Source organism: Ylistrum balloti, unplaced genomic scaffold, assembly GCF_031769215.1.
Source record: "Ylistrum balloti isolate Yb309-2 unplaced genomic scaffold, AGI_CSIRO_Ybal_v1 Utg369688, whole genome shotgun sequence".
Taxonomy (NCBI): Eukaryota; Metazoa; Mollusca; class Bivalvia; order Pectinida; family Pectinidae; genus Ylistrum; species Ylistrum balloti.
The window spans coordinates 181,232-195,823 of record NW_026781925.1 but is presented as its reverse complement, the minus strand read 5'-3'; the positions used below and the strand labels follow the sequence as shown (position 1 = coordinate 195,823).

General features: G+C 32.9%; 1 protein-coding gene across 1 annotated transcript; it reads right to left on the bottom strand.

Moving 5' to 3' along the window:
• Positions 1-5,342: 5,342 nt before the first annotated feature.
• On the bottom strand, positions 5,343-12,548 carry LOC132565023 (AH receptor-interacting protein-like). Its single transcript, XM_060229628.1, has 6 exons — positions 12,450-12,548; positions 10,209-10,388; positions 9,616-9,793; positions 8,981-9,167; positions 7,484-7,626; positions 5,343-6,962 (listed from the first exon to the last, which is right to left on the bottom strand). Exons 1-6 carry the CDS (start codon positions 12,546-12,548, stop codon positions 6,760-6,762), a joined length of 990 nt encoding a protein of 329 aa, XP_060085611.1. The 3' UTR covers positions 5,343-6,759.
• Between the last annotated feature and the right edge of the window lie 2,044 nt (positions 12,549-14,592).

The window sequence follows — 14,592 nt, the reverse complement described above, 5'->3', positions numbered from 1 at the left end:
AAGTATCTCACCAACATTTCATGTTAAACAAACATAAAGATAGGCCATCAAATCCTATTTATTCTACTACAATGACTGAAAATTCAAACCAATAAAGCTCATTTTAAAGATTTAACTTTCAACATGAAACATATGACATTGTGTTTTAGACCAATTAACTGTAGACTGATAAGACCCATACCAACTGTGGTTTTGAGAAAGAATTAGGGCCACTGGTACAATTGTAGATAGTTTCATTCACCATGTTGATCCAATAATAAGTTTCACCAGAGAATCCATATCTGTGGCTGTACAGAAGAATTGCTTTAAACAACAAAATCTTATTTCGGTGTCCTATAATAAGCCCATCCCTTCACGTTTAAGCCAGAAACAAGCTGCAAGTTCTTCGCATGTAATGTGGGATAACATCATTATGTGTAAAATCTATAGGTCATATGTTCAGTTAAACACATACCTGATAATCATATTCTGTTGGTTTTAATCAGTGAAGTCATGTGGTCAGTCACCATAGACAAGTGGTCATTCTAGCCAGGTTTCCATTCTTCAGTTTGTCATGATTGTGTATGTAGGTGGTGTAAGATAAGTGATTGTTATATTGTTTCCTACCAACTGTATCTGAAATAGACAAAGTGGTTATTTAGGCCAATGGTCACTTAAGTCCATTGGTAAGTATAGAAACTCATAGTTGTATGGGTCACTTTAGACACTGTGTCAGAAATAAATAGGTCACTTTTAGACAAGTGTTTACTTTAATATCTGAGACTATTTGTCACTTTAGACACTGTGTCAGATATAAATAGGTCACTTTTAGACAAGTGTTTACTTTAATATCTGAGACTATTTGTCACTTTAGACACTGTGTCAGATATAAATAGGTCACTTTTAGACAAGTGGTCACTGTAATATCTAAGACTCTTGGTCACTTTAGACACTGTGTCAGATATAAATAGGTCACTTTTAGACAAGTGGTCACTCTAGAGACTTGTGGTCAGTCTGACCGTAGACTATATATGTGTGTGATGTCGAGCGTCTGTTAATTATATCAACCCTTTACAGTATGCTAATGAAAACTCTCTGTATCATTATCGAGTGAAACAATGAGCAATAAATGACATATTTGGTAGAGAAAGTGACTTATGTTATTTATAACCTGTACTCCTACTGGGTATGTCAGTACAATTATGTATTGTACAGGAAGGAACACCTTGAAATGGTAACCCTGAATCTACAGAATTAAAATTATAAGATATAAAGTTAGAAGGATTTACGTAGTAGAGCCAACACCGTTCGTGCTAGGGAGGTTGGGTGTTGGGTTCCTTTACACTTCCTGTCCAGATGAAGCCCGGAGAGGTCGAAACCAGTAGATGGTTAATAATAGACATCAAATCTCTGAAGCTGTTGTGATTGATACTCTGTACCTGAATATATAAAGTTTATTTATTTTCCAACAACTGTAAAACAAGTTTTTTGATCTTATACTAATCACTCTTATTGGCCTGACTATAAGTGTGTGAGGGGTCTTATTGTGGAAGGAAACTGGAGTACCCAGGGAAAACCCACATGGTTGGGCAGGTGACCCTTACATTTCAGGTCCGTTCCAGGAGTCAAACCCCGGACAGCTAGGTGAAAGCTGAGTGCATTACCAGTCTATGATATTCCCACCGAGATGTGAAACAGGCAGACTATAGATAGCTGACTAGATATAAAGTTGTAGAAGCTTTGTATATTTCCTAGAATAAAACTGGTTTAGAATTGATAAATAAAAGGCTACTTTTAGCAACAATTGGCCACCCTGTACCTATCACTCCTACTTATAGCTTGTCTGACCCAAAGGCCTGAAGGATCCAATTCGCGTTGTAATCCGCTGTCCGTAAACATTTCCTTTAAAATGCTATTCCTCTTTCAGTCCATGGTGGATTTCAACAAATTTCATCTGATCTATCATTTAGCAAGGGCAATCATTTGTTATATTCAGAAAGTTGATTTGACCCCTTGGGACGGGTCCCAAAAGGGGAAATTATGCAAGATTTTGCAATAAAACACCCCTTAGTGATTTCAACTGGTCTGAAACATAATTGGTGGTGTTAGCTACAGAACGCAACTTTTCCTTAATGCTTGAATGGATTTCATTCAAATTTGGTTTGCAATAATTTCCTATAATTTTGAATTTTTATTTCCCCCCAGGTGGCTAAGGGGCAGATTCTAAAGGGTTGACTTACCTGGAATTTGCTTGAAATGCTACACTTCCTTCATGCCTTTGTGGATTTCACCAAAATTTGGTTTGGTGCATCTTTGGGTTAGGGCAATCTTTTAATTACCAAATTTAATGACACCTCCATCGTCGGTATCATGACCCACTTAAGCTTAGACTACACTAACACTACTCCTGCCACAAAGCCATGAAGAAATGGGACTGAATATCTTTGAACTATCCTTAAGGAAAAAAACCTGTCTTAAATACATAAAGATGATTCAACCCCAAAAGACAGGACTTCAATGACAAAATTAATTTCAGTCAACATGTCAAGATGACCGTTAACGACCATGGTCCTTTTGTTATTGGATCAAATCTCCTGTACTTTTACTGTAAACTTTAAGTAAATACACAGCTTTAATATTTTACCACTAATTTGTCAAATAGAACATTTCTCCCTCTTTTGAGAAGTAGAGTTGACAAGTAGGCACTTTAAACAACTTTGGTTTATCAACCATGAACACATCTCAGATTCTTTATAAAGAAACATAAACCAGAAAGCATTTAACATATCCTTTATTTGATCATCTTTTTTAACTATCAATAAATACTAAACAATATAAGAGAGATGTCACTAACAAGATATTACATTAATGTTTGACACGTACAACTCGACTGAACACTTATTACACAATGAGACAAAGAATATCATTCGTAGATATCCGAGATAACATTATACTATATATCAACTTAGAATTTCTATAACCACTGTGACTGATTCTCTCACTGGGTACCAGCTGGCATTTAGGACAAATCTGACATCAATACCCAATATCTGTAACAACAAGTATGGTAGATTAACAAGGATGGTATCGTAGATCTACTGAATAACATACATACTTAAAGTCTGCCTGGTATAAAGTTATTTTCTTCTAAAAAGAGAAAACAAAAAACCAACATTAAAGTAGTGTATATTTAGAAAATAAATGTAAACAAAAAAAAAATAAAGACTCAGATTCTTTTAATATTTTTACCTATAAGGTGACAGATTATTACCATGTGATTACCACATCTAGTAAATACATTGGTGAAAGAAAGTGTTGTACGAGTGTTTAAAAGTAGTCCCCAGCAAAATAAGGTCTAGATGTATTATTATTAAAACTACTGACATGTAATCTTATTTCATATCAATGTAAAATACACATACATTGCTCTCCTCCTCAGGTGTGAGTAAAGATTTACCTGTATAAACATAGAGAACAAAAAGTGTTCAGTTTACACACCAGTTGTACGATTCAGAATATTTTTCTCTACCATTAAAATTTAAATATTTTAGAATATTTTTCTCTACCATTAAAATTTGAATAATTTAGAATGTTTTTCTCTACCATTAAAATTTGAATAATTTAGAATGTTTTTCTCTACCATTAAAATTTGAATAATTTAGAATGTTTTTCTCTACCATTAAAATTTGAATATTTTAGAATGTTTTTCTCTACCATTAAAATTTAAATATTTTAGTATATTTTTTTCTAACAAATTTGAATAAAGAATACAAAGGGTGCAATAGATATTAGCATGAACACATTTTCATAAAATCTTACCAGATCATAATTTATACACAGGAAATGAAAGTCTAAAGTGAGATCATGACAACATCGTAGATACTGCATCATCAATATCAACACTTTGCATCATGGTGCAGTGTAAACAGAGTGCTCTCAGAGGTCAAACATGAGGGGTCAAACATGACAGCTCTGTAGTTTAAGTTGAGTGACAAAACATTACACACGATCTGTGACCTTGAGAATAAAGGCCTGAAAAATAAATTACCTCAACTCCTCCTTAGCAATGATACATAAGTTAAAAATCGTGTCAAATACAATACCTTGTGGATACATCACTGTACTAACAGTTGAGTTAGGCTATGGACCTCAGTCTTGGGTGTGCCTTATATAGTACATAAAATTCAAAATTAATGTTCCTTTATCTTAAACTGTGCTGATAATGAAATAAACTGTTTTATCGTTACTAATACAGGACTAGTGAACACACTATATGTTTGAATAAATTAATATAGATTTACAGTGTATAATGATAGGGACGGAATGTAAACCTGTTCAATATACTATATGTATCATCTGATGAAGGGATTACCATTTATCACTTATTTAAGTATTTTCCTGTTTCATCTTCGAAGTTAATCATTACAAATCCATCATTATCTGTAGCCTGCTCCTGGTATCTAAATTCACTTCCTAAAACATTTATATCTATGTTAATCTGTAAGAAAGTAGCTTGATTAGATATTCTCCTAATTACTAAATCTCCAGACAAAGAGGTATGCTATTATTGTTCCTTTAACAAACAAATCACATAAATTTTATAAAATCTGTAATTCCTACTTATTACACTACTATTGTAAAAAAAATGACAACATCATCACTTCTAAATCACATCAATATAATGACAAGTATACATTTATTCAGGACAAATTATAGCTATATCTAAATAAAGATAGACCTAAGGGGCCTGTTCGTTTACGCGGACTGGTTATCCTGCAATAAAAATGTAAATGTCCAGGACAGACCCCTATATATATATACAGGCCACGAAAGGCTTAGTCAAAACTCACCGGAATGCAAAGCAGGGCTGCCCTTATTTCATAAACTAACAACCTTAGTCCAACTGATCAAACTCATTAATAAAAACATCTTATGAATCCTTCACAATCCTTCACTTCCTTACACATAAAGCCTATATCACTTCTGGTTTAAATCATGTTTTTGTTTATATGTTTTTTAAAGAACATAACTTCAAATGAGAATGTGCTGATTTAAGCATGTTCACTATTGAATATAAAACTTTTCCAATAACTTTTGTATACTGATTAATATGGAAGGTGGATTAATTATAAAATGTTTCCTGTTCCATTTGCTTCATCCCTTTATTCACATTTCTTTTGTATATTTCCCTCTTTATATACATGTTGCTCAATCTAAATTGGCAAAAATATCGTAATTCTTTTACAGGACGATGGCAGTAGATGTATAACAAAGTTTTACAATTCATATTTCCTTAATATGGAATTACAGTTCAAAACATGAATAATTCAGTACCATTAAGTAAACACAATATATTAGCACCATTAAAATAATTAAAACATGCAAACAACATTAACATTAACTAATTGAAAAATGATTTTTTAAAAATCTTTTTACCTGATAAAAAACATGTACTTCAGCCATTTGAAAAGCATGTTTGAGAAATAAATATCTTGGAAATTTCAAGATTTACTTGTTAACAATACACGTATTACTTAACTTGTGAAATCTTTTGGAGAAGGCGTTTTTAAGATGTGACAACTTGTGCCTAATCCTTTTTGTTATACGACAAATAAGATATGTTTAAATCACACGTATTACTGACATAATGACAAAATCAATCAAGAATAGTGAAATATTGGTTTTTTCTTTTTCGTACTTTCATACTCTCCACAAATAATCAACTTCTACTTAGTTAGCTTTGTTTGTTTCAGGAAAACTCATTCAAGTTTTATTGCAGATAGTTAAAACCAAATGACAATATCATATAAAAAGTAAAGCATTTAAAGCCAATCCTAGGTCCTCCAGTTGACCTATTACTGATGAAGAAATGAGTCTATTGAAAAAAGGACAACCAATCAAAAATACCACTGCTTTTGATAGCATTTTCCAAACATTCTCAATAAATCCAATCCACTCTGATTGCACAGGCTGTGTAATGGTACTTTAAATCACATATATATAGAGAGAAAATTAAACACTTAACTTGTTTGTCATGTTAAGTGATTAATTTTCGCTGTATATACCATACACAAAGTTTTTATCTTTTTAAATTACATATATATATATTGTGTTTGGAATTTATTTTGCATTGCCATGTAAGGAGAGTGAATCATGCATTTAAATCCTTCGCAACTATTTGTACAAAAATAAGACTAGATGACATCCATTTTGACTTGGTTACCAATATCTGAGTGTCAGAGTCCATGTCTCTAACAGCTCATAATTTGTAAATTTGAAGTCATTTCTAGATCAATGATCAGTATACAGAAGACCTTATATACACTGATCATATGATTGACTTGGTGAATATACCCACGTCACAGCCTGTCGTGATATTAGGTTCAGAGAATGAAATGATGTCAAATGATCACAGATTGCACTGTGATACAAGAATAGTGACCATATTTACGGATATGAAATGACTTCAAGTTTGATGTGGAAATGTCCTTTATCTACGACAGCTGCCAGAATAATTGATTATGTAAGAAAAAAGATCTTAAATTTGTTTCCATTTACTACATGGTTTTTTGAAACTTATCACAATTTTTTATTCTAGCTCACCAAAGGCACATAAAATTAAAAATTCTACGACTTGTTTCATAAACCCTGTATCATATGGTGATTCAAATAAGACCCTAGAATTGTCATTCTTTTGGCTTTCTGGCTACATGTATAATACTATGTGTATATTAAAAACTTCTCTATCACTTAACTATCTAAAATATCATTTCTAGGTTATCAACTAAACAAATTCTTCAGTTTTGCTTTGTCCTCCGAATCCTTCTGATGCTCTTTTTCTGCTAATGCTTTTAATTCTCTGTGTACAGCAGATGTTAACGTTTCATCTAACTCCATCACTCGCTGAAAGTCAGTTTTGGCTTCCTTGGGATTCCATGCCCCAACATGTGCCTTGGCTCGCCGAAACAGAGCTTTCACATTATCTACAAAATATTCAGACAACATCACATTTAAGAACACTTTCTTTAGGTTGGTAATGTCCATAGATGTGAGAGTGAGAGTACAATATATGACATACCTGAGATGTGTGTGAGTACAGTGTATGACATACCTGAAATGTGTGTGAGTACAGTGTATGACATACCTGAGATTTTTGTGAGTACGGTGTATGACATACCTGAGATATGTGTGAGTACAGTATATGACATACCTGAGATGTGTGTGAGTACAGTGTATGACATACTGAGATATGTGTGAGTATGGTGTATGACATACCTGAGATGTGTGTGAGTACAGTGTATGACATACCTGAGATGTGTGGGAGTACAGTGTATGACATACCTGAGATATGTGTGAGTACAGTGTATGACATACCTGAGATGTGTGTGAGTACAGTGTATGACATACCTGAGATGTGTGGGAGTACAGTGTATGACATACCAGAGATGTGTGAGTACAGTGTATGACATACCAGAGATATGTGTGAGTATACTGAATCACGTACCTGGATCTCGTGTTAGGACTGTGGTGGTGTGTTCTATGACAGGATAAAAATCTTTCAGAAGGAGTTTACATTGGGCGAAGTTTAAAAGAAATGGAGTCTTCATGTCTTCTAATACAACCCATTCCTTTTCTCCTGGTTTCTCTCTGCCATGAAAAAGTTACAACATTTATATTTCAATATATACATTACAATGTATTAATATTCCCTAACAATCTATATTGATGTTATTGAATTTACATTCCACATACTGACAAGGAAACAACCTAGTTTTGTAAAAAAAAAAAAAACTACTGTTATATATTTTATAATCAATTTAACGTCTACAACAACTCTATTTTTAATTACTGAATTAGTTATCTTCTCTAAATTTCAGTGTTCACCTGTGAATGAGTGTACAAAAGCACAAAAAAATGGTGAAATTTATGACTTCTACCCCAAGTTTTCAAATATTTACTGGTAAATGTACATTGTCAGGAAAGAAAACACTTAAATTTGTTGTAGAGCAATTTGGTATTCCATATGAAGCTTAAAGAGAACCTGAACACAGTTCAGTACAGAAGAACACAGTGTAGTATACAAGAACATTGTGTAGTACAGAAGAACACAGTTTAGTACAGAAGAACACAGTGTAGTATACAAGAACACTGTGTAGTATACAAGAACACAGTGTAGTATAGAGGAACACTGTGTAGTATACAAGACCACTGTGTAGTATAGGAGAACACAGTGCAGTATACAAGAACATAATGTAGTATAGAAGAACACAGTGTAGTATAGAGGAACACAGTGTAGTATACAAGAACATAATGTAGTATAGAAGAACACAGTGTAGTATAGAGGAACACTGTGTAGTATACAAGACCACTGTGTAGTATAGGAGAACACAGTGCAGTACAGAAGAACACAGTGTAGTATAGAACACAGTGTAGTATAAAAGAACACAGTGTAGTATACAAGAACATAGCTTAGTACAGAAGAACACAGTGTAGTAGTGAGGAACACAGTGTAGTATAGAAGACCACAGTGCAGTACAGAAGACCACAGTTTAGTACAGAAGAACACAATGTAGCATAGAGGAACACAGTGTAGTATACAAGAACACAGTGTAGAATAAAAGAACACAGTGTAGTATACAAGAACATAATGTAGTATAGAAGAACACAGTGTAGTATACAAGAACACAGTGTAGTATACAAGAACACAGTGTAGTATAGGACACAGTGTAGTATAGAAGTACATAATGTAGTATAGAAGAACACAGTGTAGTATACAAGAACATAATGTAGTATACAAGAACACTGTGTAGTATACAAGAACACTGTGTAGTATAGGACAAAGTGTAGTATAGAAGAACATAATGTAGTATAGAAAAACATAGTGTATTATAGAAGAACACAGTGTAGTATACAAGAATACTGTGTAGTATACAAGAACATAATGTAGTAGAGAAGAACACAGTGTAGTGTATAAGAACACAATTTAGTATAGAATACTGACTTAAGTACCAGCTGCTCCAGCATACCCAGGGCCTCTCCATACTTCTCAGCAGCCACAGTATAATTCTTCTCTTTGTAGTAGGAGTTGCCCTCTTCTTTCAGACTTGGAATAGCTTTCAGTTTCTCATCTTCAGTCATTACCCAAGACTCTTTGTTGTATTCCCCTGGATTTTCAACTTTGAGTAGTTCTATAAATGGAGCAAATATCACAGTTAGGTAGTATATAAGGTAGAAAAGGGGTAGAAAATAGCTTATACTACAGGGATAAATGTTTGTTTTTAATGAAGTTTCTATCAAGACATCAAACCATCAACAACAAATGAAATGATTTAAAAGGTATTGTGAATCTGATAATCTCCATATGTTTGTCATAAGAACACTTAAAAGCAAATATCAATCATTTTATACATATAACAAAAACTCAAGGTTTCTAAATCTTCTACAAGCTTTAACATATAAAGCATTTTGTCATCATACTTATACAATCAATCTGTTACACTTGTGGTATATGTACCTTGTCAGGTTTATAAACACAGTTATACTGTGATTCATACTCTGTCTTAGTATTCAACAACTCATATTTAATATGTGGATTTGAAATATTCACTCCCAAGAATTCTTCATCTATTGATATACCTAGTGTAAATGTAAGAGGCTGTGGTGTCTTCATGAGTTCATTGAGGTCCGGGTACCCGACTCCTTCCTCTGACATGGCCATCATACCACAACAGTGCTTTGGTGCCTTTGAGTGAGCACCACCTTTCTCAAAAATATCCCTTAAACTCTTTGCCACTAATGGGTAAGAGGCAGCATGCTGTTGCACAAATAAAAAATGAACATTAATTGTATGTATCAGAATTATTATTCTTGATATTTCTCTTTGCCATTAAATGAAAAAAAAAATTATTTAAATGATGTGACATACAGGTTGTATGATTTAAAGAATGACTACAAAAATTAGTTACCTTAAGTTATTAGGGATTCATGTACTTACAGTACTTTGATATTTTTATCTCCTTCCAGAAGAGTTAAACGAGAAAACTTGTTACTGGTTTTCAGATTTTCACTTGATTATTTACACAATGACATTTAATGTCATGTCTAATTAGTACTGAGAATTAACCACAGATAATTTAAAATAAAATCTATCTGAGGGGGATAACTTCGAGACAAAAGCCAGGTTTAACGTGCAATTAATCAATATTCCAGTAGAAACACAAATTACTTACAACAGTGGACACTGTGAACTCGGCTACCTCCTTCTGCCTCATTGTGACAAGGCAAGTTTCCCAAACTTCTAGTTTGAACTTTTTACCAACAATCAACTCCATTGGTTTGTCATGTTTTCTACTGTCATCCAAAAGTGTCTTCTCATCATCACACTTGTTGGTGCGGTAGTGGAAGAACAACTGGTGGAAAAGTATCAAAATATATAACAGCATGTACAGTTCAGCTTCTGTATTGTCGTATTAACATTTTGAATATATTCCACTCCTGACAAAAATTCTGATAAATAATGACAACATTATCACCTTTCCAATTTGTACAATGTATATATCAATAACCATGTTTTTGAATTGGGTTGAATGAAATAAAATAAAATCATGATGGTGATTAATAAAGGGAAACAAAACAGACTGACCAAATTAATTCCATAAATAAAGTTCTAAGGTGTTAAACATCAGTAGGTATTTGAAACATGAATTTGAAGGTTAACATAGATACTGTATGTAGACTTTTAACTATTGATCATAAGTAACATCCCTTCAATGTTAACATCCTGCTACAATATTACACCATGCTTTGTATACTGATCACATGTATGCCAAAATAAAGAAGGGAAAACAAATCGGCCATTCAAGGAAACATTATAAATATGGACACCTGTATTCAGGCAGATGGATTTGTGCACATGTACATTTAGTGTTATATTCACAAGGTGTTACAATTCCTGATGTCAAGCCAATTAGACCCATATATTAGTGTGTTAACTGTATATCATTTATCACATGGAAGTATATAACAGAAAGTAGTGAAAAATGCCTCGTCGTTACTTGGGATTGAAGTTAAAATGTAACCACTCACACCCATGATGGAAGTCATACATAGCAGATACCAGTAAAGTGACTTACATCTTCACCTTCATTGTAACAATGCTACTGCTGAATGTTAAAATTACAGTCCCTGAGTATGTCAGTTAGGTCAGTTTTGTATCATAATACAAGCTGAAGGATATTTCATGTATAAAAAATGATACTGTGAACCTTTTACGATATAACAAAACCACATTCATGGCACCCATCGACTGTCAAGCTTATTGATATACAGTTAATACTATGTAAAGTGAAACAAAGGGAAGTAACTTTGGTAGATCAAAAAAGCAAAATGTTCCTATCTTGATTTTTTCTGTCTCCAAAATTTGAAGAAAAGAAAAAAATCCATACAGACAAAAATGAACATAATTTATCGCATTTATCTATCATGGAAAGAAATCAAATAATCAAATACAGTACAGTATTGTTTGGTTCTTATAAAACAAATTCTTTGAATTTGCTCCATTAGCTGGCAAAGGATTGATTTACATCCCTGACAACACAACATAACAGAAGTCCCAGTGGGCTTGTAAGTGATTATATCTTGTATATTAAAGCAACCATGCCAAAATACTCATCATGTATTCTGTAATCTGGTGTCGACAAATACATTTTAATAGTACATAACAAATGGTATATAGAGCTAGTGTTCATGATATATATACATAATGTTGTCCAGTAAAGCTGTTTGATTTTTAAAAAATCTGACCCCTGTGAGCTTGATGGCGATCAATTTGAGGAAATTGAGGAAATCAGGACCCTTGGTATTGACAGAATTCTTAAGGATTTTTAACAAAGTTGACCTCTGCGACCTAGGAAATGGGTAAATGGTATTTGTATGATCATCCTTACATAAACTAGTGCTGCATCTCATGTACCTACTGGCCAAAATACCAATACTTAGGGTCGTATCTGCAAAACTTGAGAAGATTATGAAAGATTTTTTGTTTTACTATAAAGATAATGTTGTCTTTTCTACAAAAAGTTTAAAGTTGACTGATGAATGGACAGGTGAGCAACGAATCCTATAGTCCTGTTAATATAAGTTACACTCCTACACTACTTTACATGCAATAAGTGAGCTCAAGGATTCCAACACTCTGTCAAAATCATAGCATAATTATTTCTAACTATGATTTTAAGCTGACGAACCAGTTTTTTAAATTTGTTTAGATATACAGCAGTGCAGAAGTTCGTTTGAAGTGAATTCCGGATCCGTGAATTCAAAAAGTGGAAACATGACGAAAATTATACGGCGAGAGCCTGGGAAACGTTCATCAGAATGTGGGGGATGGTGTTACAAATACCCGTAAAACCTCCAATTATATATTAGAAAGGACACATGTTAAAGATGTCAGGAAATAAAGCATGTCCTACTTTTGTGCCATCACTGAATTGCGGCAAATCACCAGCGCCTCCATACAAGATTCGTTTGATAATGCCCTTAGACTGCAAATCAGCTAAAACATCAGCCATGGTTGTTTATTTATCAACAGTATTTAGAGTAGTCTCCCTTATGTTTCAGTTAAAGATGCACACTCCTGAATATCTATTAATTATTAATAATAGGATTATGACAACGATCAAAGAGATTATCATCATTTATTGAGGGCGAAAGGAGTAGTAACTAAACAGGCATGCTCTAGAAGTTTTGATTAATCATCATATGACGTCATCGACAATACTCATTAAATTCATTATCCCATAATTAATTTTTCGATGTTCGTACGCAAATTGCAAATTTCTCATTCTTCAAGCTTTTCATGTCTCGATTAGAAAATGTAGTTTCATCCACCTGAAAAAGATCGAAGATAAGAGTGAATGTGATGGGTCTGTTAAACACCCCCCCCCCCCCCTTTTTTTTTTTTTTTTTTGAAAGGAATATCTGTTTACACATTCATCTGGTGTGTGGATCGCTGTCATTCAACTTAATAAAACCGGACTACCACATATAATAAAATCTCCAAATATCTTACAATATACTGTGAACAAACAATAAACAACGACTAAATAAAAGAGGAAATTCGTTATATTCCACTGAACTGATAGCAATATCACGGTACCTGATCAAAACGTCTGCTTTTTTGTATCCAAATTAGGATTAGAAGTCAACCTTAGCGGTGTTTTTGATTCTGGGAATGATTATTTGGATAGTGAATTATATGAGAATAGAGTAAACACCAGCGACATCTTGTATCAGGATAAGCAGGAAATGCTAGTTAAGTGTTACTGTTTATCCAACATCACTCCTTCCGACTAATAATGTAATCAAACCGCCACCTGTCAAGTGGTATGTTCTCGTAGCATCTCCTCCTCCTTCTACTGTTCAAAGTATTATACATTGGCCGTTTGGAAAAGCTCATCACGAATGAATTTTGAATGACTGAATGGCACGAAAAAGATGACCTTGAAGTGGACGTCATGTCAAGCTGTCACATAAAAATAATTTATTTTCAGAGGGTAACATGTTTAGTACAAGTATACTAATCTTCCCAAATATTAATCATTCATCATATCTACCCCATTGACATACATATGTAATAATAAAGAGTTACCCTTAAATCAAGTAAATCAAAGTCAACATCAATACATATAATAATGAAATAATTAAAACATAATTAATCTAGAACTTGATTAAGTTGTAATGATAATTAAGAATACATTAAATTTAATCATACAATTTTGAAACAACATTAATGTGCAGTGATTTGTTATAAAAATAATCCTTCATTAAATTATCAAATTTATTCGACGTAACTAAGAAATTAATTATAAGTTTTGATGGGTGTCTTATTTGAATTTTATTTTGGTATGAAAAAGAAAAAAACGATTGGCTAATTGAATGAATCGCATTCATTCATGCTAGGATTGCAAAGGGGTTTCCTTTCGCTTCAGCAATATTCCTCTCAAAGGTAAACAATAAACAGTCCCTGACGTTTCACGATAGAATAAAGACACGGGTCAAGCATTCTTCTCTTTTTATATGTCTCATTTAGAGCACATTATTTAATCAAGTTTATGTTTGCAGATTTCAGTATTAATCGTTATGCTAAAATATAAACAAAGTAATTAAATAAGAAATTTCTTCTTCCCTCCATCGTTTTGAGAACGTGACGTTTATTTTTATACTTAAAAGTGCTGATTAAATACCATTACATTTACTCTTCCGAAACATACGGTCTTGTGACTTTCTTTTGTAAATTTTCAAAGCTCTTTCACAAGCTTAACTTCGTTGATTGATTTTGAGTTTAAATAATTATTTTGTTAACATATTATCTTTTTTGATTTTTTAAAATTCCAACAAAATATTACTTTCGACTTTGACGGTCCATGTATCCTTAAGAAAAAATGTACTCTCAAACCAATTAACGATTTATTTTAAAGATAATTGTTGACGGTAAATAATTAACATTGTATACACACAATATCCTAATATCGTTTATTTTTAGATTTTGAAAGGAGAATGTGTTTATTTTGTTTCTATTTTCTATCAAATGGGAAACTGAGCGAATGATGAAAC